This window comes from Panthera pardus, unplaced genomic scaffold (assembly GCF_024362965.1).
Source record: "Panthera pardus isolate Hobbes unplaced genomic scaffold, ASM2436296v1 HiC_scaffold_6, whole genome shotgun sequence".
NCBI lineage: Eukaryota > Metazoa > Chordata > Mammalia > Carnivora > Felidae > Panthera > Panthera pardus.
Genome location: NW_026526991.1, coordinates 87,789,926 through 87,815,423, shown reverse-complemented (window position 1 = coordinate 87,815,423; position 25,498 = coordinate 87,789,926). Strand labels below are relative to the sequence as shown.

The window sequence follows — 25,498 nt, the reverse complement described above, 5'->3', positions numbered from 1 at the left end:
TCCAGGAGAGAAGTGAACTGTTCAGAGAGATAGGAAAAGAACTAGAAGGACATGATATCATGGGAGTTGAAGGAAATGAGGTTTCCAGAAAATGCATGCCACCAATACTGTAAGTGGAGAAGTCCAGTAATGCAGGATCTGAAAAGTATACTTTGGATTTGGCAATTAAAACCCACTGGGATGGCAAGAGCAATTACAGTCTTGATTCTAGAAGACCAGCTCAGTGGGATGGGATCTAAATGGAAAATTAGAAAATGAAGACTGTGAATACTAACTGTTCTTTCAAAAAGGTTGGTAGAAAAATTGGTTGGTAGTTAACAGGGGTGTGGAGATTGGGGGAAGAATATGGGATTAAAGAGGTATTCTAACAAGGGAGTAAGAGGTATTCTAGCAAGGGAGAGACTGGGGTGTCTCCAAAAAGGTGGGGTTTATATAGGCTGAGAAGACTCTTAGTATCAAAAGTTCGCTTACAACATATACTTTCAGAGTAAAGAGACAAATGATCTTAATGGTTACTGTCATCTTGCCGTCAGCTTAACGTGTCCTTCTCAATGTCAGGGCTTTTTCTGCCAGCTTCTTTTGAGAACGAGTTGGCAAGTTAGGAATATTTGAGTTGCAACAAACAAGCTCTTTCTTCCCAGCTGCTCCTTTCTAATATTCCCTATCATAACTCGTCAGCAAGAAATTCTTACCACAATAAATTCTTCATGACAAACATAATTTTCAACATAGTATTTACAGTTTATGGCTAAAATCTCAGAACGGATACCAGTATGTCTCCCGAGCAGAAAGGCAATCATTCAGCATCTTGGGTAGGTCATATTGTGGAAAGGTGGTAAATCTTATCTATTTAAAGATTTGATTTAAGAGGCTTTTTAAAATTTTGTAAATCTGAAGAAAGAAAGAATGTTGTCTCAAAGAGCATATGGGGTGATATGTGCTGATGACAGTGGAAAGCTCAAAAGTTAGTATATTCATTTTGAGAAAGCAGATAGATTAACTGTAGGTCTCCAGAATTATCTCTTCAGAAGAACTGATGATCAGCCTGCACTCAATAAATTTAAACATTGTATATGGCCATAGACAGTATATAGGAATAGTATATAAAACTCTTTTAGCAATGTGTCCGAATTTTTTCAGTCTTCTGTTTCCCTTCTGTGTTCTAGAATTTTCTGATAATGTGACTGTATTGTAAATTACCACAAACAAAGCCACTTTCTGCCAAATGTGCACGTATGCTTGAGTGCTAACCACAAACAGGAGCCCTGGAAATAAACAGTGTGTCCCATCATCAGGGACTAAGGAAAATCAGTGAGGGCATCCAAAGGAAGTTCAAACATGCAGCCTCTCCTTTCTTCAGCACTCTCTTTTTGTTCCTGGCTCCTGGGAATCTATGTTTGCCAGTCACTTGAGCACTTAGGCCATCGCCTTAAGAAACATGGTACTCAGTAGGAGGTTATAAGAACATGAAGGGGATGTTGTTTGACTATAAGGACCAGGCAAAGGCACACTTTTTGGACTGATTAGTATGACTGAGAGCCTACAAACTTTTGAGAACCATTTGTTAGACTAACATATTGTGTTAGAAGGCAGAATTCATTTAATAATTATGTTTTTGGAGTTCTTACAGCATGCTGAGTGCTAAGATTATAAAAATTAATAAAAATCATCCTTGCCCTCAAATTCACAATCTGGCAAGGAATTTATTCACAAACAATTAGCAGTAGTGCAATATGATAATAGATGTTGGGAAAGAGTGCTACAGAGGCTTTGAGGCTGAAGTGATTAATTTGGTGTCAGTTTGGGAATGAGGCTAAAATGTTTTATGTTTGGATGTTGGATCTTGATCATTAAAAACAGTATATCAGAGAAATGAAGTGGTAGGCAGAAGTAATACCATAAGCAAAGGCATGGGGTTGTGGTAGCATATGGAGGAGGTAATCTAGCACAGTTGAGGAGGAAGCACATTAGTGGGATGTGTGGAAATGTAACTGGGGGGAAAGGGGTTAAGGATTAAGTTTTAAGATACCTAAAGCCATCCCAAGAAGTTGAATCTTGTTCTATAACTTCAGAAAACCATCAAAGAAAATAACAGAGCAGCATATTAGTATCTCTGTATTGGGGAAAAAACAAGTTTGTGGTAGGAAAAAACTGGGGGAAAAAACTCTACAGCCATTCTCCTGTGAAATAATGAGATGGACTAAGGCAGGGATTAAGGAATTCTAAAGGAAGAAGTAGTTGAGGGACTCCTCAGTAGAAATTTTCAGTTGCAGTGATTAGTTTGATGTTGGAGGTGAGAAAGTAAAAAATCCATTAGAAAAAGCCAAGGTGTCCAGTTCAGGTAAGTAATTTTGTCATTAAGCCAAGGTGTCCAGTTCAGGTAAGTAATTTTGTCATTAGCCAAAATAAAAAATAAAGGAGGGGAAGAAGAGTCTAGAAGATGGAGGTGAATTATTTTCTTTGGGAAGGTAATGATTGTGGGGTATCTGAGTGAAGCTATCCAGAGAACAGATAAATACACAGGCTGAGTCCAGAGAATTGGTCAGTGTTGGAGCTCCAAATTAGCAGGTTCTCACTGTAATGCAAGGTGAGAGCTGGAAGGGAAGGGCATAGATAGAAGAAGAAAAAAACAGTACAAAGGGTCAGTAGTTAAGGAGGGAAGAAGACCCAGCAAAGGAGGCATGGAGTTCCTTCTCAGAGGGACTGGAGAAAGCCAGGGCAGGAGAAAGAGGCTATGAAACTGGGCTAAGAAGACAAAACCAGGAATGTTATCATTAGATATTTTCATGAGGATATTGAATGGACTTGATAGAGGATTTTGCTTTATTTCGTTTATTTGAGAGCAAGAGAGCATGCTCATGCAAGCTCAAGCAGGGGAGGGGTAGAGAAAGAGGGGGAGAGAGAATCCCAGGCAGACTCCGTGCTGTCAGTGCAGAGCCCCACTCGAGGTTCGATCTCATGAACCATGAGATCGTGACCTGAGCCGACATCAAGAGTCAGACTCTTAACCAACTGAGCCACCCAGGCCCCATGAGATCGTGACCTGAGCCGACATCAAGAGTCAGACTCTTAACCAACTGAGCCACCCAGGCCCCCTGAGGATTTTATTGTATCAGATACATCAGTAGAAGATTAAGTATCTTTAAAAAGGATGTTAAGAGAGAGTAGAGCTCTCTTTCCAAGGGTTTAACAGATTAGAATTTCAAAGGAATAAATAGCATCTTAGATGGGGTCAAAGAACAATTTTGTCAGGAAGGGAAATGCTAATAATGTTCTTAGGTTAAGAGGAGGGAAAGGGGGAGAAAAAAGAGTGAATAAGAAAAACATGAATGAATAGAAGTATGCTGTTTGTGTTTGAAGAAAGAGTAAGTAATTAGGCATCTTTTTGCTGAGCATGGTTAAAGTTGCTGTGGGAGTAGAAAAATAGATATAAAATTGATTCTCATTGCCAAGAAGCTCACAAAATCCACACGTGAGAGTAGAGTACATTTGCACAGGAAGATTTTATGAATGGCATTTTGATTATTACAAGTCATATTGAAAGTCCATGGCATCTGGTAGTTTGCAATTAAGGCACAGTTAGGGATAGTGTACTGATGTTAGACGTGAGTCACTTAGCTAGAGTGAAACTAGTCCTCGCTCTGCTCTCATATCTCCCAGTGAGCCACCAGGGTTTGCTGAACCTATGATAATCATATTTTATTGCCTCCTGATATCCTGAATATAATAAAATCACTGAAACCAATTTTTTAAATTAACATGATGAACTCTGTAGATAATGCTGCTATAAACACAGGCTATCTATAATAGCCAAATTATGGAAACAACCCAAGGGTCCATCAACTGATTAATGGATAAGGAAGAGAAGGAATATTACTCAGCTATAAAAAATAATGAAATCTTGCCATTTGCAATGACATAGATGGAGCTAAAGAGTATAATGCTAAGTGAAATAAGTCAGAGAAAGATCAATACCATATAATTTCACTTATATGTAGAATTTAAGAAACAAAACAAACAGGCTAAGGGTAAAAAAAGGCAAACCAAAAAACAGACTCTTAACTATAGAGAACAAACTGATGGTTACCAGAGGGGAGACAGAGGGGGATGGATAAAATAGGTGAATGGGGATTAAAGAGTGCACTTGTTGTGATGAACACTGGCTGTTGTATGAAAGTGTTGAATCACTGTATTGTACACTTAAAACTAATACTGTATGTTAACTGGAATTTAAATGAAAACTTAAAAAAAATAAAGTGATTAACTCAGACTTGCAGACACATTATAAAATTTTATATTCATTACCACCTACTTATCTACTAATTCCTTATACATTTGTTAGAGTTTTATGCTGTATTAGTTACTTCCAACCATAAGAAAAAGAAAATTTTATTCAGATTACTGGTAGCCCATAATTTGAAATGCTTGTTATGTTATCTCTTATAATAAGGCCAGAGAAAAGAACGCTTCAGGGCTAATGAATTCATAACTCAAGAACATTGTAACAGACCTCGTTTTTTGTTTTTTTTTTTTGTTTTGTTTTTGTTTTTTATTCTTTCCACTTTGCTACTGTCTACACTATTGGCTTCATCCTAAAGCTGATTCCACTTGTTATCCAAAGATGGCTGCTGGCAGCAACATTGCTTCCTTCTGCAGGGTGAAGATTTTTTTTTCCTAGAAGCACTGAGCAAAGTTCCCCTCAAGTCTCATTGAATCACAGTGCTTAGGACCTACCTACCCATCTTTGACCAAATTCCTGGCCTTAGAGATGGAATCACCATGATTAGTGTAGAGAGTCAATGACAACATCCATTGTGTATAGTTTGAAGAGAGTTAAGAACTGGGGCATGTCACTGGACATAGGCCTTGATATCAAAATGTTACAGTAGTCCCAAGGGCAACAATCAAGTCTGCTGACTGATCAACAGCCACAAGACCTGCTTGATGGGCATCTGAAAACCTGTTTAATCTTTTGGGCACATGTAGAGTGTGGTTAATGACAGAGATACAACAGTAAGTTTAAATTACTGTTAGAAATATTGAAACCAGCAGGAAGACAATTTGAGGCTATGTATAGTTAGATCTCACTCTATATTAATTTCAGTCTTTAGTTTGCCATCAGAATCAGCATGTGAAAACATTCATTGCTTCTGTGTTTGTTTTAATCATGCTTTGCTTATTTTTCTTCCTATGGGATATTTTAATTAAGTTCTTGAATTATATTTCCACTGACATCTTCTTTTAAGATGAAATAAAACTAAAAGAGACTGAAATGATGGCTAAAGAGGAATTCACTGCCAGCTTCTCCCTAGATCCTTCCTCTTGATCCCCAGGGGAAAAAAATAACCACTTTTTAATCAACACTTTTATTAATCTTGTAAGATCATAAGATCATAATCTTAGAAGATAATTTCTGAAATCAGTTTGTCTTCTTTGCATAGACCTTTGTCTTAATGAATCTGTGCTGAATCTCAACAAATTGTTGGCCATTTGTATTCCTTCAATATGCTATTATTACTATACTAACAGCATATGGAAGCATTGACCAAACTAACAATTATGTCCACAAGGAAGAAAAATCTATGACATAAATGTTGACTGACGCATCATTATGACCAAATGACTTCTTTTCTTGCCTGATTTCCTCTTCACTCAGCAACACATTGTTGCTAAACATGAGGAGTAGGGTATCATTTTGAAATGCTTCTCATACAGAACCTCTATAATCTGGCTCAACATCTGCCTATTAAATATCTTGGTGAGTTACTGGGGTCTATTGACCCAAAGATAATCATATTTATTATCTGAGTGTCTCATAACGTTATGAATATAATAAGATTATAACTGAAACCAGTTTCATAAACTGAAGTAATTAACCCAGACTTGTAGACAGATGCATTATAAAATTTTATTTTCATTACCACCTAAAAGGAAAATGAAGACAGATGCTTTCCTATTAGCAACAGAAGTCTCGACAAGAACCACCAGTTTTTCCTTCCAGGAGCAAATATTACATGAGATCTGGCTCAAGTATGAGAAATAAGGACAAAGAATAAATGGCATTTTTCTTGATGGAGAAACCATGGGATCATCCCTAAAAATTCATTCTGGGAAGAGTCTAATTTGATTTTCAAAAACAAAACAAAACAAAAAAACCTAAACGAAGGGCATATAATAATATGAATTCTTGGGTTGCCTGGGTGGCTCAGTCGGTTAAGCGTCTGACTTCAACTCAGGTCATGATCTCAGTTTGTGAGTTCCAGCCCTGCGTTGGGCTCTGTGCTGGTAGCTCAGAGCCTGGAGCCTGCTTCGGATTCTGTGTCTCTCCCTCTCTCTGCGCCTCCCATGCTCATGCTGTATCTCTCTGTGTCCCTCAATAATAAATAAATGTTAATTTAAAAAAAATAATATGAATTCTTAGAGTATAGTGATGATGTTAATAAGTTCTTGATAAGGAGAGCCTAAACTGATGAAGATTAATTGCAGGAAGAGTTTATGGAACTAGTAGTATGTAACAAATTGATGAAGATATTTTATATCGTCAAAGGTAAGTGACCATACATAGGAATAGTTACCCCCAGATACTGGTAGGCACTTTTGTGCTGTGATTAGTAGTGTAGGTCCAGACTGCCTGGGTTGAAATTCCTTCCTCTTCTGTCACTTACTATCTGTGTAATGTTGGACAAGTTACTTGTGCGCTAGTTTCAAACTTTGAAAGTCATTCCCTTTATAATTTGTAGAGCTCTGAGTTGCCTTCTGGGAAATCCAGAAGTGATATTACTCAATAATGTGATATTTTTAAGATTTTAACATTTTAAATATTCTCTGCATGCCAAATGGTTCACAGGTAAGCTTACCTCTTCTCTTAAAATCAGTTAGCAAGAAGCAGACCCTCAAGTACTCTGAGAGACAAGGGAGCTTCCAGTTCCCTACACTTTACTGGGGGAATGGGAAGCTGGGGAGCCTTGCAATCCAAGTTTCAAAGTGGAAACTTGGGTGGTGGAGCTATGGGAGTTCTAAGGGCTAAAGATTTTGAGGGAAGTGTCAAGAAACTGAACGTTTCTATGTTTGAGTGATAAGTATCTTTGCAACCAGTCCCTCTCCCTTCTCATGCTTCTCTTCTCTGGAGAGTTGATTTTTATTTTAATCCTATGTTGAGGAGAGGTATGGATGATAATGGTGACTCAGCTCAGGGTAGCCATTTTCAGAGTTGGCCAGAGGTAGGTGTTTTGAGACCTGCATTTTAAGAAACAGCTTACTTCCCTTCTGGTAACCAGAGGTGGTGTGATTCATCACAGGATTCCTTCAGTTTCCTCTTTAGTCCTCCAATCGCTTTTAGTCCCCTGAACATCTTCCACTAGACTGCAGGCTTCTTGATGGCAGCTGCCAAATTTGTCTATCTCCATAGCCCTAGGATGTAGACAGTACAAAGTACCCAGTACATGTTCAGTTAATAACTGTTGAATAAATGAGGCAGAGATGGATGTTTCCCAGTGCCTCTGTATTTCCTTTTTGAATCACACCATTGATAAAATGTGTTTTGTCTTAAAGTATTGAAATATAGTTGAAATAGGGTACATTTGCACTGTAGAACAAAAAAAAAATGCTATCATACCTATTATTAAGTGGTTGTATAAGTTTGTGTGAGCTTGCCTAGAAATTTCATCACTGTTGATAGTGTTATTTCTCTAGAAAAATTCTATGTTCCAAAAAAAATGGTTTTAAAAGCATTTTGAAATTTGATCTATTTACAAGTTTGGAAAACTTGTTACATAATTTATGGTATCTTTGACTAGTTGTAGAAAATAGAATTTACTGTGTTTTAACAGTACATTTATGAAGTATTGGATGTTGTATTAAAACAGCTTAGGCCTGTTAAGAGTATCCACTCACCCCTATGTTTAAATTTGGAGGGCTACTACCAGGATATATCAAAAAAAAAAAAAGAACAATTTCTTAGTTGCTTAGACCCAGTGTGGATTTTATACCCTGCAAGTGGACTCTCCACCTTTTATTTTGTGAGGGCAAGAGTACTTGAAGAGATTCTCGAAAGAAGGAACTGAGAGAATATTGTGGACAGAGTAAAAGAAGACTACTACAGGAGTAAATAAATTATATTTTTTTCATGTCTCAGTCTTGGATGAATTTACAGGTGCAACTGATTCTCCTTAATGTTACTTTCACTCTTCCCTCCCTGGCCATTCATACTGTAAGTATCTAGTTGGACAAAATCATTGCTGTGGCAGCCTTGGTCAAGTCTGTCTTCTCTCCACACCTTAATCTTCCTTAAGCACTGTGCGCTGTTCGATTACATCATTTTTCTTCTCAGACATCTTTCATCAGTCAATTACCAACTGATAGAATTAGAAAACTTTGTCCTTCATTCTTGGTCATCTGAAATCAGGCTTCATATTTCCTTTTCAACCTTATTTTCTGCTAATAAAAAGCAGAAACCTTCCATGCCTGAGAGACTAGCCTACAAATGGCATCCTGTATTTGTTTTTCTCATACAAACACCCAACCCTGTATGTTGACTCCATGCTTCTTCAAGCTTTACTGCTCTGTTTCTCACCTGCTCTGTGCCTGCTCTTCCACTTCGCCAGAATCTTCGGTCTAGTTGCTCAGTCGTCTTTCTTTTCCATCTGGCAGACCCCTCCCGTTTTCACTTTGTTGCCTTTTCGTGTAAAATTTCATGCTGAGCAACACTGAAAAGTACACAAACAACATATTGGAGCTGAGGTCTCTAACCTCAGCTGGACCTTCAGGATTGCCTGAGAATCTAGCCAGCTATTTCCTACTCCTTTTCCAAACGTTCTTTATTCTCCTCTATACTTCTAACCTCCACATTGCCTACATCGCTCTCTCTACGAGGGACTCATGACTAATCTTCAGAGTTAAATAAAAGCCAAAGTATAGGAACTCCAACCTCTCGGCTGCAAATCTTTAGCCTTTTTTTCTCACTGTTACCATAGAAAATGTTAGTCACCCTCTACTTCCTTCTCTTGGACCTTGATCTCTTTATCATCTCTGTGTTTTTACTGCAGTTTAAACCCCTCACACTAGTGAGATTCCCCTGGTTCAATATTTCTGCTAGCCAGCTCTTTAGAGCCTGTTTTCCCTCTGGATATGGACATATCTCTATCTTCCATTTTACAGTAGTTTTCAGGAAAGAGTTTTCTACATTATTTCCATTTTCATATCTTTTCTTTGCTTCATTTATTGCGCTGTGACTTACAACCTCAGCATGTCACTAAAATTGTTCTCTCCAGAGTTACCAGTGACCTTCCAAATACTAAACTAATGGATATTTTTTTAGAATTTATTAATCTTTCACATTCACTGGCCATACCTCTCCTCTTGACAAAAGCATTTATTTTATCCATTTGGCCCCACGCTCTTAATTTTCAGTTGTCCTTTCTCATTTTCCTTTGCCAGTTTCTCTTCTCCCTGACCTTTTCAAACTGGTATTGATAATGGCCCTGCCTTAAGTCTACCTTTCTTTCTCCTTATACACTGCCATGTAGGGTGTTACTGAAATGACCATGTCTGAGTCATTGATACCCAGGTGCATATTTTCAATTCAGATATCTCTCTTGATGTGCAACTTGAATCATCATGTGAATATCGCATATTTACTGAAGGATGAGTATCTTAGCATCCACATCAAAACCCATTCCTTCTCTTGTGATTCCTAATTTAAGGGAAGGTTCTTAGCTACTCACGTGTACAAGTCAGAAGCCTGAAAGTCAGCCTGACTCTTTCTTCCACACGTACTGATGATGTCACTACCCTGCAGGGGCTTCTCATTACTCTTAGTAGTTAATCAAAGCTCTTACATTTGGCTCATGTTCCTGTCATGATGTATTCCCTCAAACCTCTCCAGACACATCCTTTTCTTCTTCTTCTGTTTTTAAATTTAAGTATAATTGACATGTAACATTATATTAGTTGCAGGTGTCCAACATAGTGATTCGATATACATGTATATTACAAAATGATCACCACGATAAGTCGAGTTAACATCCATCACTATGCATCATTACAGATTTTTTTCTTGTGATGAAAACTTTCAAGATCTACTCTCTTAGCAACTCTTAAATATATATTATAGTATTATTAACTGTAGTCACTATGCTATACACAGACAAATTCTTTTCAACCTGAAGCACTCTTACTTCACCTGAGTGTTATCACTGAAAGGTCATTCTTTCTCTTCCTCCAGTCCTTTTAACTCCTTTCCCCCCTCTAAAAAATACTCATACATTTACCTGAATCCTCTGCTTGTTCATTTCATACATGTACCAGATTATGGAAAAATATGTAGAATCACTTTTTTTTTTAATTTTTTAATGTTTATTTTTGAGAGAGACAGAGCATGAATGGGAGAGGGGCAGAGAGAGAGGGAGACACAGAATCAGAAGCAGGCTCCAGGCTCCCAGCTGTCAGCACAGAACCTGACACGGTGCTCAGACTCATGGACCGTGAGATCATGACCTGAGCTGAAGTCGGACACTCAACCGACTTAGCCAACCCAGGTGCCCCCAAGATCACTTTCTTTGATCACTACTATTCATTCTCCTTGGCAATTTCACGATTTTCTGCTTATTAGTTATTCCAGAATCAGTTTGTGAAATACAATTTTTACTTATGTCTCCAGTATTTCAGTCTAACAATTCTCAATATTTTTATTTAAATTAAAATGAGAATATGAAATTGTGCTAGAAGGTTAAATGTTTTAGGATGGCTTCCAGAAAATTCAGTTATCTGTCTTGAGGAAATACCTTGGACGCTGTAATTTGTCTGTCTTTGTATTCTTTAAGACACAGAACTGGAGAGAGGAAATTTAATTCTCTGGAGGTTTAGAATATGCTACTTACAACTTCACTCATTTTTAAAATCATCGAATGTCTAAAAAGTGTAAGATCATAAACTAGGGTCTGGGGTTAAACTGGCAAAGGAAAACTAGCACTGCCTTTGTGCTAACACTGGCAGCCTGAAAGAGGAAGACAAACCTTTATCAAGATGACACATCAAAAGTCGAATTGGAAACTGTCACAAGTGTTTATGACAGAGATGTCCTAAAAATACATGTGAGAATTGGTCAGAGATGCAAGGTTTCTCTGAAGGTACAGCTTCCAAGGCTTTTCATTTGTTTGTTTTGTTTTTGATGCTCCCAGCATGAGGTCCAGGCACTCATGTGGTGAGCCCTTTGGGTGCTACTGTACCAGTCCAAGGTAAGATCTCCTGGTTGGACAGCAGCTGGAGCAAATCAGTAGCATAGATAAGTGCCCGTTCCCCATGAGGTTGGAAAGAGTCTACTGATAGATAACACAGGGCAGATAAAACAGATGCCAATGAAGACTGACACAACCAGTCGTGTCAGAATGCATACTTGGATGGTTTTGTTTTGGTTTGTTTTGGTTTTAGTTTTTACGGATATTTGAATCACAATGGAAAATTACATGGGGGAAAATGTTTAATTGTATATGCAAATGGGTCATCTTTAAAGTGTTTACCTTATGAAAATGGGAATAGGCGACAGAACTGAAGTGTTTATAGTGTAAAAGAATTAGTAACGATGTAATTACAGGTTCTCTTTGACAATGATCCTGAAACATATAACACAATTTAAAATTTTGTATTACTTTCTACCAATAATCTTATGTAAGTTATTCTTCTTTTAGTGTTTGTTTTTTTCTTGTGAAAAAAGAAACTGAACTATGCTGGTTACTGAGGGAGCAGCTCTCATTCAAAAAGATCTTCAATTAGAGTTCTTTAAAAAGGCAGAATACTGCCATCTGTTGTTCACTGAAATTGTTTCTAGGCTAAGCAAACAGAAACCTCAAGAGTTCAAGTTTAATAGCAGTTCTTAAAATTTAACAAATAAAAAACCATCAAAATTCATCAGCTTTTATGAGTTCATACTTGAGAGAGTCTTAAATTTTCTATATTTATAAACTCATGCGCAATCAGAAAACCCAGTTTCTTTCACCAACAGAAATAATAATGCTTTTTATTTATATAACAGTTGGCACTTTACAGGGTACTTACCCACCTTCATTTGTGGGACCGGTCACATGACTGGTTCTGTACCTGAGTTCATCATAGAGCCACCAGCCGCCTCATCTTTTCTAATTAGAAGAAACTGAGAGAAGCAGCCCGATATGGGTGCTTAATAAATATGGTTTATTTCCTAAATGATAAAACAGTGTTCTGTGTTAATTGTTGTTTTTGAGGCTGTTTAGTGACTTTGCTAGTGTCTGGAAGACAGAAAACAGGGACCGCATGAACAACTTTCGGCTTATCTGCAGATAGATTATAGGGAGGTATGTAAGGACACAAGATGGTGTACTACATCCCATTTGGGGGCACGGAATGTTCCTTGAACATCTAAAGAGAAGGAAGTTAAGAACTCTGATAATTGCTGCATTTTGCTGCATCTCACCTCTCACATGCGGCCGGCCCACAGAGATGTTGGAACACAGTTTGATAAAGGGCCCTATATGTTTTCCTCCTACTGTACATACATATTATCTTAAGGAGAAAATCCAAATGTAAACTTCAAGTCCCTGCCAGAAAATTAAAATAAGCAAACATCTGCTTCCTTAGGATGGCATGTAGCCAAAGTTCAGCCTACAATGAGTTACTGCAAAATTTTCACATGATTTCATTTTTAAAAAATTTCCCAACCAACTTCAAGTCTAAAATTATAAATGGGTCCTATGAAAGTATAAACACATATGCAATTTTACTGGCTTTGAGGTCAGAACCAGTAATACACCAAAGACCATTTATCAATCCAGCTCACCTTCTAAGTGAATTTAGGGCCTTAAAGACCAAGATACTACTCCCTGGTACCACAGACAGCCTTCCAGAGAAAGATTGGGAGGGTTGGGGGTGGCAAACTGTGCTTTAAAGATGCAGGGGACTGCTCCCAAAAACCCATCAGGCATCTTTTCCCAGCATTGAGGACCAAAGTTGGGTAAGAAAAGTCCCAGTGACTCTTTCCTTTTATGTGTCATCTCTTACACTGTTTATTCCTCTCTTATCCCAGCTTGCTCTTCACCCTGAGAATATTCTTCCCATGCTATGTTTGCCTCCCAGGGTGCCTCCCAGGATGACTAAATAGAAAGGAAGAAAAAAAAAAACTTTCCAACAATGGAGTTAAGAGGCCTGCTCTGAGAATTCCTTTCACATACTGTGTTATAAATTATACCAGTGCAATCAGCCATATTAACTGAAACCAGGACTTTTGTACAATTACTTTCTGAGAGCCTAAAATCTCAGAACGATTTTCAGTATATAGGAATAGGGAATACGATCTTTAGATTTACCTAGAATAAGAAGTCAAAGTATTCAGGTTTTCATTTTTGTTATTTTGTTTTTGTTGATAAAGAAATATATCTATGCTGCCTTCATTTATGAAGAAACTGCTGGCCCAGTATGTGTTGAAGACAAACATACATGCAGTACTTTACCACAATGTTTTAGTGCAATAATAATGGTGGGGATATTATAATATTTATCAAACATGTACAGTGGGTCAAGCAACTCTGCTGAGGTCTTTATGAGCATGATTTCATTTAATCATCAACAATACTATATAGTATCATATAATAATAATATTATTATCCCCTGTTTTGGCTACAGGCAGTCTAGCTGTAGATCCTCTGTACCAATTCATAAAGGCCCATGTACCGATTCCTAAAATAAAAATTTGGGGCGCCTGGGTGCCTCAGTCGGTTAAATGGCCAACTTCGGCTCAGGACATGATCTCGCGGTCCGTGAGTTCAAGCCCTGTGTCAGGCTCTGTGCTGACAGCTCGGAGCCTGGAGCCTGCTTCTGTTTCTGTGTCTCCCTCTCTCTCTGCCCCTCCCCCATTCGCACTCTGTCTCTCTCTGCCTTTCAAAAAATGAATAAATGTTAATTTTTTTTTAATTTGATATAGATGAATGAGTAAAACTTCCTCTTTTATCTCAGTACTTTATCATTTTGCTTTCCAACTTCTCACGTATGCAAACTTCCAAATCACATACACGATGAAAATAGGCACCTGTTCCTTTTTGCCACCCCCATGTGCTAATTCATAAACCAAACTTTGCTTTCTACCCCTTGTTTCAGGAGTGGTAATGAACTAGCCATGACATAACTATTAATAATAGTTCCTTTCACTGGAAGGCTTTCAAGGGAAAGGTGTTGCATTTAAAATGTGGGACTCTTAACAGATACAATCAGGATCGTAGTTGGTCTGTTCATTTTAAAAACTTTAAAGCAGAGAATTATAAAAATTTGACCTACATTTTCGATACCTCTAGTGATATATTTTAACTTAATACATCTAAATATGCAGGCTTTTACACATCTTTTGATGAAGAGCCAAGACTGTTTGCTGTAAGCATGTGTCCACTGTATCGATTAGAGTTGCAAGGTGTCTTTCTTACATGTACCACACCTGTACCTCGTTGTATACACTGCCAGTTTCTGTGTATTTCACAGTGGAAATGACCTAGGTGCTTATCAAAGCATTCTGAGTTCAAAATCTTCCAGGTATGTTGTCACTTTCTTTTTGAACCCTTACAGTTGTACCTCCCCTACTTAATTTAACAGAAATCAATATTAGGGCCTCACTTTTATGAAATGTATTTATGAAGTCTTTAAAGTTGTTCAACTTAGTTTTCAAAGGAACTCTTCCAGTTTTGACTCATGTATCACTGGTTTATGGATATTTTATTAGCATAGGTAATTTACAGTGACCGAATACAACTGGCCTCAACAGATGTGGGACCAAAGGAAACCGACATTTGGCAAATGTACAACTCCATTCTTGGGAGAAGCATGTGGAAATTCCAGAGAATAGCCTATTTGCTTGTGAGCACTCAGTGCACACTGGGCGTTTTAACACAGAAAGGAAACAGCACCAGTGACTCAATAATAAGTTATAAGGTAGAGCTTAGGTAAGTTTAGCAATCAGTGAAACAAAGAATTTTATGTCTACGTAGTATCTTTTAAATTGTTTTAAAAATTTTTTAAATGCTTTCCGATGCCAAGAAATAAGTTTTAAAATAATTTCCTTCTTTCTTCTTTGATGTATGTTTATGTGTATATGTGAAATCTTTAGATATATAGAATTGGAAGGGACCTTGGGAAAATCCAACCCAGTTCTCTGATTTCACAAGGGGGGAGCCTGTCTGGCCCCCAATGGATACAGTATTGCCTAGAGACAGCCTGTGTGGTTGGTTTTGGAAACCATCATAAATTAAACTATTAAACAAAAAAGAGGATCTAATTTGAGGCATATAGCATCTCAACAAGGTTACTTAGATAACTGTCTTCAATTCTGGTTCTTTAGCATATGTAACCTGTCTTTGAGTTTCATGTAGAGTTATGAAGAGAGGCATTTATGCTGCTCCTAATTCTGTTTTTTTTTTCCAGTTAGAATAAATTAATCTCCAAAGCAAATGACTCATCAGATGATTCACTAATTCACTGAGTCAGAAGACTTGAGAGTTATTACATCTTCCACCTTGAAGTAGGGATGTATGCAACCTATTTGATTAAATTATCAGTTTAATGTTTGCTTCAAAATGTGTAGGAAGAAAAGCTATAACTTAGCTATATTGGTGCTGCCTCCAAAAGAATTCATCAAGTATTAGATGAGTTACCGTCACCCGACTTTTGAAACCAGATAACCTCCCTGATCATTTTGAACAAGTAGTTTGCTGTTGACCTGAAGTTTCCCACTCCTTTTCTGATTTTTATCTTGGGCATCTTCTCATTCTTTAAGTGAAATAGTGTTTGTTGGCTTTTTTTTAAAATTTACCTTGTTCCTGTAGCTATTTTCTAAAACTTCTTGGCAATTATTTCTTTTAGGAATTCCCCATTTCTAAATAATATGCTGACAGAACCCCAAACACAGTGCCACAGTAAATAATCTGACATGTTACTTAAAGATATATAATTTTATTTTACATGCTATTAGTAATTTGGTCACGTGGATTTATCTAGAATTTTTAAAAATTTGCAACTTAGGGTAATTTAGAAACTTGAGTGCCCTTCCTAAAGTGCTCGTTTTTTTCTGATCCCTACACATATTGAAAGCTTTCCCTTTTCTCGTACTAATAGTGTAATTTCAAAGTTTTAGCACAGCAATAGTAAGAGTGAAAACAAATTTCCTATAATTGAATTGATTGATACCTGCTTAGTCTAGGAGTTATGTTTAATGGTGTTTATAAGTATATTTGTTATTGTTTCTTTAACTTTTCTATAACTCCAGATTTTCCCCCGCCTTTGGTGTTCAATAAGTAAAGTAACTTGGAAGCAACTAGATTATATTGTATAGCAAGACCATTTGTATATTCACAGCCTGGAGATGGTGAGATAGACTGGATGGAGATAAGGAGGGAAAGGATGATATTTTAAAAACTGGACACTTGAATCAGCTATTTTTGCTTTAACATATAAATATATATATTTAACATAAATATTTGTTATGTTATATGTTAGCATTTTATATATATATATATATATATATATATATATATATATATATATATATATTTAAAATATATAAAACCACACTTTACTGTTTATCAGACTTAAATTCCCAAGTTTCTATTTAAAGGTAATAATCCAAATTTGGTTGTCATTTAAACGGTGTGTAGGGAATTGTACTTGCACCTTCTTAAATGTTAAGTGTAAATATTTCTGTTATAAGGAGAGCTTGCTAAGTAGAATGTTTTATATTGTTTGATCCTGTTTTTTTTTTTTTTAAGGAAAAGATTTGTTTATCTCCACCATAAAACAACTCAACCGTGGTTTTATGCTCTAGTATATATAGTTCATTACTGCACTGAAAGATGATTTCATGCTGTTAGCTTAAGACTTTCCTTTAAAGTAGCTTTTATATAAACTTAACCTTTAGTATTTATTATCACTAAGGTTTCACCGGTGAAATGGAATATTTCTGAGTATGCCTAGAAATTTAGTTACGTTATTTTTAAAGTTGGATACAGTATCCTCTTTGTGACTCACTCTTGTTTCATATTTTGTATCTTCCGATGAAAAAACTCTACCATTGACCAAAGCTTCTCTCTCCTAAAATTCCTTGTTACTTACTCCTTGGACTCGCCTGTGTCTTTATAATTTGCCTGCTGCTTATTGAAATAGTGACCTGTCTGCCTTTCAGTGAGTCACGTGTGGTAGTCTTGGAGATTTTGTGGCAAACAAATCTGATTGTTGGTTTTAGATTTTATGCCTCATTGAAGCCTTTAGTTATTTGAGCCAAAAAGTGGTGATAACGTCTGTGTGTGATGCAACTTTTGACTTTTATACAATTCTATTCTTGAATCAGAAAATGAGTAGAGCAAAGACCCGGTTTCATTCCAGTATTAAGTATATTTCATTAAAGTATACTTTTTTCCACAGTAAAAACGTTCACTTTGCTTTCATAGCTAATTCCAGTATGGATAATTTACTACTTACTGGCATGAATATTGCTTTGTTTTTGCTTGAAGACCTTTGCTTTTACAAAAGCTATGGCATAAATAGCATTGAAATACATATTGTGCTTATTTTCTAAATTCTTACGTAACACTGACAGGAGAATGAGTTTTCAGTACTGTTTCTATTTTAAAATTACTTTAAAAATGTTTAAGATTTGTTTTTTTCTGAGTACATAAATGCATTAAAAAAGAAAATATGTTATAATCATAAAATTAGAGAATTATAAAAAAAGGCTTGTTCTGTCACCAATAATTCATTAAAAATTATAGTTCTAATTATCAATGAACATGCTCTACTTTTTCTTCAGGTTTGTAAATTTTGTATGGTGAGAGCATTTTGAGAAAACCTCTTTAATTATTAATTATTAGCACATAAACTGTTAATTTCATTGTCAGAAAGTCTGAAAATTTTATGTCCTAAAAATAATTTGACTTAAATTTTCACTTTTTAAGGGGAACAATACAGTGACTTGTTATTTTAAGTTTATTAGAGAAACATGGATAGGAATAAATATTAGTTTTTCAGAAGGTCACACTGAGTGAGTTTTTTAGAAGCATCATAATTAGAGATGCACTTGAAAAAAATGTGTTTCCAAAGGAAAATGTTAACTTAGTTCAGTGGCATTTCTCATGAACAGTTTTGAAGTTGGCAATGTAGGTACATATGTGAAGTATGCATAATTATGTATCCTAAAGATATTAACATTACACTTAAATTTGTACATTGGTTCATAACAGATATTTAGTCTTCCAAACAGAGAAAAGCATGACACAGTGATTAAATAAAGCATTAGATAATTACAGATATATTTAGGAACTTAAGGTAAAAAAAATCAACATGTATTCTGGTGAACTGGGTTAGCACTTAAGCTGTAGAATCAGAGTACCTTTATTTGCAGCCTGATGTTTCCATGTTTCAGCTATCTGACTATGATTTTGGCAAGTTATCTTAATAAAAATGGAGTTAATAAATGAAGTAACTACTTTGTAGACTGTGCTGAATAAGTATCAGCTGCCACTATGATCATTATGGTTACTATTATTCCAAGGTAAAAGACATAACTATTCTATGCTGTATCTTTACAGAAAAATTTAGCCTTTACTTACAGTTGTTACAAGGCTACATGTCTTCCTGTATGATGGGTGTTTTCATCATTTTTATATTTTTCTGATCATAAAAAATAATGCATATTCACTTTTTTGAGAACCTACCTTTCTCCACCAGTGAACAATATGAGTGTTTTTTCAAGTAATCGTTTATAGATCTACCCAAATCTTAAAAAAAAAAAAAACAACAACTATATACCAGTGTATAATATAGTCAGAATACAACTTTGTATCATTTTCCCTGTAGATACCCATTTATGACTGCATTCTCTGGTTGTTATAAGAGTACTATTGTACTTTTTGTGTCTTTGTCCTCATGTTTTTACGTATTTGCAGTTTTTCTTTATATGTCTGTCAACATTGTTTTACTGGATAATAGGATATATGCACTTAAATGACACATTGATAGACTCAGCAAAATGCCCTTCCACAAATACTGGGTTATTTTGACTCACTGCTTATTTCCCCAAACTATTACTAATACTTGGTGCTATCAATCCTTTATTATTTTGCCACGTTGATGAGTAAAAGTTTTCATTACATTAATTTGCATTTTAAATATGAGGGAGACAAGGAGCTTTTTATGTATTTGATTGTTTACATTTTGTTTGAATTGTCTATTCAGTCCCTTTATCCAAATTTGTCTTTTATTGATTTTTTTAGAAGCTCTTCATTTGGATATGTTTTTTCTTCTCTGTGGGGCAAATATTTTCTCAGTCTTCTTTACCTTTGCTTATGGTGTATTTTCTTACATAGAAGCTTGTGTCTTTATTCCTACCTGTCATATATTTCATTGACAGGTTATGAAGTTGTATAATTTTTTCTAACATTCCAAGATTATAACTTACTCCCCAGTATTTGCTTTTAATAAATTGCTTGTAATTTTATATGCTTAAATTTTTCATCTCTCTGGAGTTTATTTTTGAGTCTGTTGTAGATGATTAAACTTTTCTTCCAAATATATAGCCAAACTTGTACATCCTCTTATTGAAAAACTCTAGAATTATCATTATTATTTTTACCATTATCCGTATTGAGCACTTAGAATTGCCAGCACAATATTGAGTGCTTTACATGTATTGCCCCATTTAATTCTTACAATTACCTTCTGAAGTTGGTGCTATTACTGTATCCACTTTACGGATGTAGAAATCACAGGATGGAATCTTAGTGACTTGACAGAGATCATGCAGCTAGATAGTGGTAAGGTTACGAGTCACGATTTGGATGTAAGTAGCCTAGTTCCAGAATCTGTTATGCAGTTATGTGGGTTTCCTGTGCCTCATATTGTGGCACTGTTCCAATATTAACGGTCTTTGATGCACTGTCTTTAAGCTTCACCTACTCTCTTGGCCTTGACTTTGCCCATCCTCTCCTTTACTCTCATGCCTTCCTGCCTGCATTTGGGCCTGGCCAGCAGGTCCGGGAGCATTCCTGTCCTCCGTTTTTTGTGCTCTTCCTTTCTTCAGCAAATACAGAGTAATGACTCTCAGTGTTAGAGGCACTTTGCAAAATATGACAGATGTGCAGCAGAATACCAGAACTAAAATGACTATTCTTACCAACCACAAGAAGAGGGACAATGTGTGAATTTGACCACAAATGGAGTTGCTTTTTGTGCTTGTCTTTAACATTTAATTAAATAACTACCACATACCAGGCTAAACTATCACATTAAAATATTACTGAATTAAAAGTTACAGTACATTGGGGCACCTGGGTGGCTCAGTTGATTAAGCGTCGGAGTCTTGATCTCAGCTCAGGTCTTGATCTTGGGATTATGAGGTCAAGCCCTGTGTTGGGCTCTGAGCTGGCATGAAACCTACTTTAAAAAAAGGAGGAAGAGAAAAAAGTTTACAGTATATTAATGTTACTTTCAGAATGAAATTTCTAAATAAAGTGCAGTTAAATGTTGAGGTCTTCATAAGGAGTGGCTGATAGGAAGTTTTTGTTTGTTTGTTTGTTTTTTTCCCCCAGTTCTCTGAAACTTCTTGCCTTTGAAAAACTAGTTATCTTTTGTATTTCTTCAAATATGTCTCACCCCTCCCCAAATTCTAACATTAAAAAACATGCATGAACACAAAAATGGCAAAAGACATGGCACATTTGGGTAAATTTGAAACAGAAATGTGACTTGAATGTACTTTACTGCAACCTGAAAGAGTCAATCAGCCCATTTCTGAGAAAAAAGCCCAATTTTGTGCCTTCAGCCTCAGCTCTCCTCTCACTTGACTGTTCCTTTGGTGTCTCAGTCTTCAGGAACCAGTATTACTGTGGATATTGCCGTGATGGGTGAAGCTCATGGTCTCATTACTGACCTCCTGGCAGACCCTTCTCTGCCCCCCAACGTGTGCACATCCTTGAGGGCCGTGAGCAACCTGCTCAGCACCCAGCTCACCTTCCAGGCTATTCACAAGCCCCGCGTGAATCCTGTTATTTCCTTCAGTGAAAACTACACCTGTTCTGATTCTGAAGAAAGCTCTGAAAAAGACAAGCTGGCTATTCCCAAGGTAAGTATTAAGGACACGTTCCTGGAAAGGTTAAATTTTGTTTTGTTTTGTTTTCTGGGTCTGTTTGTTGTCACCCCACACCCATATGGAAGATTTATGTCAGTGACTCAGTGAAGACATGTTGATCATGATGATCAAAGTTAATAAAAATTTAAACATAAAGACTTGTGTCCTTAAACCTAATAGCTTTCTACAAGTGAAAGCTTTACCTTGTTATGTTACCTTTTTTTTATTATTATTATTTTGACTTTGAAGAAGATTTTACTCCTCTATGCTAGGCTCTGTTCTGTGGGCTAAAGATGTAGCAGTGAGGGGTGGGGGCAGGAAAAGTCCCTGCTCCTAGTGTTTAAAATCTGGTGTCTTCTGAAACCCAAGGATGCTCTGCACATGATTTCTTTGTGTGATACCCTTCAGAGTACACTCCTGGTTTTCCCAAACCCAAGAAGTTTTGAACTCAGAACAGTTTTGATTGATTCTGGATTATTTAAGGTAAAAGATGGCCTTAGTTATTTGTAGAATTCTTTCCTTTTACATGTAAGATCGGAGTTTTATAAACATAAGCTGTAGGAAATCGGATCCTATAGCCAGTTTAGACCTTGCATGAGAATGGGTCATATTAAAGACTAAAAAAAAAAAGTTTTAAGTCATCTCTGGCACATCCTGCAGTTGTCTGTTTGGTAAACAGGCGTCTGTCCTCTTTAGCTAGTGGTCAGTCAGTAACACCCTTGCTTTAGCTATTTTGAGTCTCTTGACTCAGGAATATGTTTTTCACACAGCTTTCTCAATTAGGTATTTACATAATTTTTTGAACATCTGCTTCTCTGCAAAAAGTATGGCTAAGCATGATAAGACAGTAAAGGAATGAAGAGAGATTAACTGATTCCTTTCAGTCTCAAAAGAGACATGAAGTTAGGCATCAATCCTGATATGTAAAATGCTTGACCTCTTCTCTTACTATTGAATTACCTTCTAAGATGAATATTCAGACCTTTAGGAAATATAGGAAGCTAGTATCAGAGTTATTCTTTTTTTTAATGTTTATTTTTGAGAGAGGGACAGTGCAAGTGGGGGAGAGGCAGAGAGACAGGGGGAGAACACAGCATCTGAGGGAGGCTCCAGGCTCTGAGCTGTCAGCACAGAGCCTGATGCAGGGCTTGAACTCACGAACTGCAAGATCATGACCTGAGCCAAAGTTGGATGCTCAACTTGACTGAGCCACCCAGGAGCCCCTGTCATCGTTTAGATGAAGACCCCAAAATGTTAATTTTGTAATATTCATTCTTTTATTGAATTCCTGACCACCTAGATTCCAGATAGGTAATATTCAGCCAATAGATTTTAATAAATATGCTTCCAATTTAAAACCCATTTCCTCCCATTATATTACATAGAAGTCAGTGATCAAAAATATGCTTGATAATAAAATCAACACTCCTTCTTCCTAGCGTCTGAGAAGGAGTTTGCCTCCTGGTTTGTTGAGACGTGTTTCATCAACTTGGACAACCACCACTTCAGCCACAGGCCTACCCACTCTGGAGCCTGCCCCAGTCCGGAGGGACCGTAGTGCCAGCATCAAACTGCATGAAGCATCTTCATCAAGGTTAGGCAATGCTCCTGTTGGTTTCATGTCTCTAGAGAAGTTATTTGCCAAAAGGAATGACAAATTGCAGAGGAAATGTGGCCCAACTAATTACAGTTGCCTGGAGGCCAGTGTCAAAAATGAAGACGGTATATGGTTTAAATGCAGAGCAGTACTATAAGGATTAATATTAGATAGTTAGGCTTGAGTTGTGTTGTGTGACCTTAAATGTAAATGGGAACAGGGAGTTGAGTTAATGCCCGCCAGTATGACAGGATGGGAAGAGTTGAACCCAGAGCAAAGGTAGACTAGATTTTACAGAGACTGAGATTCATATTGAGATTCTTAAATCAAAGGCATACAACCTGATATTTGCAAATTGTTGTTAGATTTCCCCCAGCCCACCAGACCGGTTATCCTAGTATGATATGAAAGGCAAAAGTAGATCGTCATCCTGAGGGTATCTGGATATGTTCAAACATTTGGTGATTTCAGGTTTATTTAGACAAAGGACAAATTGGTGGCTAGCAGAGACAGGACATGGGGGGTGACGCGGGCCAAATAGGGAAAGGGGGTCAAAAGGTACAAACTTTGAGTTTTAAATAATTGTGATAGGGATATATTATACAGCATGGTGACTATAGTTAGTAATACCATATCACACATTTGAAAGTAGCTAAAAGAGTAAATCTTAAAAATCCTCCTCTCAAGAAAAAAAAATTTTTTTAAATGTGTGGTGATGGATGCTAACAAGACTTATTATGGTGATTATTTCACAATATATACAAATATCAAATCATTATACACCTGAAACTAATATGTTGACAATATCTCATTTGAGAAACAGAATAGACTTTATGTAGTATGTTAGTTAAAATTTTACAAAGTGATTTAAAAGCCAGAATTACCAAAGCTAAAGAAAGATAGTGGTAAGATCTAGAAAGAATTTTGAAGAAAACTTCATCGTGAAAGAGGTGCTTTTAGAGGGAGCTATTGTGTTTGTCCTTTTCTAGTTAGAATAAAAATAGCATACTTTGTATGAATTCAGTCATTTTGAGAACATTTCCCATACGATTTCAGGTTTTCGAAACATTTGCATCAGTTTTATTAATGATGAAATGACTAAAAAATAACCACATCTTTGTTGAACTCCATGAAGGTAATATTAGAAGTAATTTTCCCCTGATCTGGGCCTTGAATATCAATAAAGCACTATTTTGAGATTGGCAGAGAAATGGAAACCTTTCGAATTAGAAGTTTAATGACTAACTTTTCTTTCTTTGTCATTTAAAAATATGTTTAATTGGTTTCTCCCATATTAACATGGACAGTCTAATGAACCTATAGAATCCAAAGCAAACTCAAATGATTCTTTCACGTATCAGTGTAATTCTCCATTTTATTACCTGGACTTCTGTAAAACTTTAAATGCCACCACGGGAGAAGATTACCCAATCTGATTCATGAACATTTCCTAAAGTTTTAAATTACAGGCCTTTGGTGATATATTCCTCTGAAAATATTGACTATTGTCAGTGTCTCCAACAGCAAATATTGATAAGTGATACTGGATCATAGTTAAATATTTGTTCCTTAAGAAAATGAATTTTGGGGGTGCCTGGGTGGCTCAGTTGGTTAAGCATCTGACTTTGGCTTGGGTCATAATCTCACAGTTTTTGAGCTCAAGCCCCATGTTGGGCTGTATGCTGACAGCTCAGAGCTTGGAACCTGCTTTGGATTGTGTGTCTCCCTCTCTCTGCCCCACCCCTGTTTGTGCTCTATCTCTCTCTATCAAACATGAATAAACATTAAAAAAAAAATTTTGTAAAGAAAGAAAATGAATTTTGTTCTCAGTGTATATCTTTAGGGAAGCTATTTTACCGACCAATTTTGCCAGGATTTCTGTCATAGAATAGCTAATGCCCCATGATTTTCTTTCCATACAGTGACTTTGCCAGAAATCCATTTGTGCATTTTTGAATGATTCCTTTATTTCTGTAATTGTTTGTTACTTCTTGTCACATTTCATTTCTTATATTTCTTTTCTTCTTAGTTAAGTGAGATTAAGGACTGTAACTGAAATTATCATGAAGAGGGTTTCAAGAACTTTTATGAGCTAAACTCCCAGGGATCCTGTCATCCTGCTTAATGAAATAAATACTCATAATCAAATATTTTCAACATAATTTAGGAAGAGTGTAAAATCTCATTCATTTTCTTTGTCCAAGAAAAAAAATACTTAAAGCTGACTTGCCAGAATATACTTTCCCCCCTAATTTTACTATTCCTTAATTTCACTATACTATTGAAAATCCTGATATAAAATCTGAAAACGGTACAAATTTTCACCACAATGAATAAATGAAATTCATTCTGAAGAGAATTTAAGGGAATAACCATATATTAGTGGCAATAGTACCACCATTAACTACAACTAGTTTTGGTGGACTCCTTTGTCATGGGTGAAAACAGTGAAAAGATACCCATAGATCATCTTCAGCCCTGAATATAAACCAAAATTAAAAATTCACTTAGAAGACCTATTGATGAAACTACAGATCGATTTCAAAACTGATTTGAGTATTAGCCCTTGTGGTTTCTTCCCTTTCAGCCTTTTTGTTTCTTCCTTTCCTATGTGCCTATTGAAGACTCTGAGGACTGTAGTGATCAGAAGAACAGAGGTGAGAAGTGGAAATTAGGAGCAACCCTCAGCTTACCTTACATCCCCTTCAGTATTTAGCTAGGTGATTCACTCCTGGGTAGTTTTACCTACAGCTGGGTAGAAAGGACGCTGGACTGAG

The 25,498-nt window shown here is 36.4% G+C and overlaps 1 protein-coding gene across 2 annotated transcripts in view; it reads left to right on the top strand.

Annotated features, from left to right (window-relative positions):
- PDE3A (phosphodiesterase 3A) overlaps positions 1-25,498 on the top strand; it is a 327,497-nt gene that overhangs the window by 232,597 nt on the left and 69,402 nt on the right. For both annotated transcript variants that reach the window (XM_019452142.2, XM_019452141.2), the window contains 2 exons: positions 20,861-21,118; positions 22,564-22,718. In XM_019452142.2, coding sequence (XP_019307687.2) covers positions 20,861-21,118; positions 22,564-22,718 — 413 coding nt within the window. The remainder of the gene's footprint in view (positions 1-20,860; positions 21,119-22,563; positions 22,719-25,498) is intronic.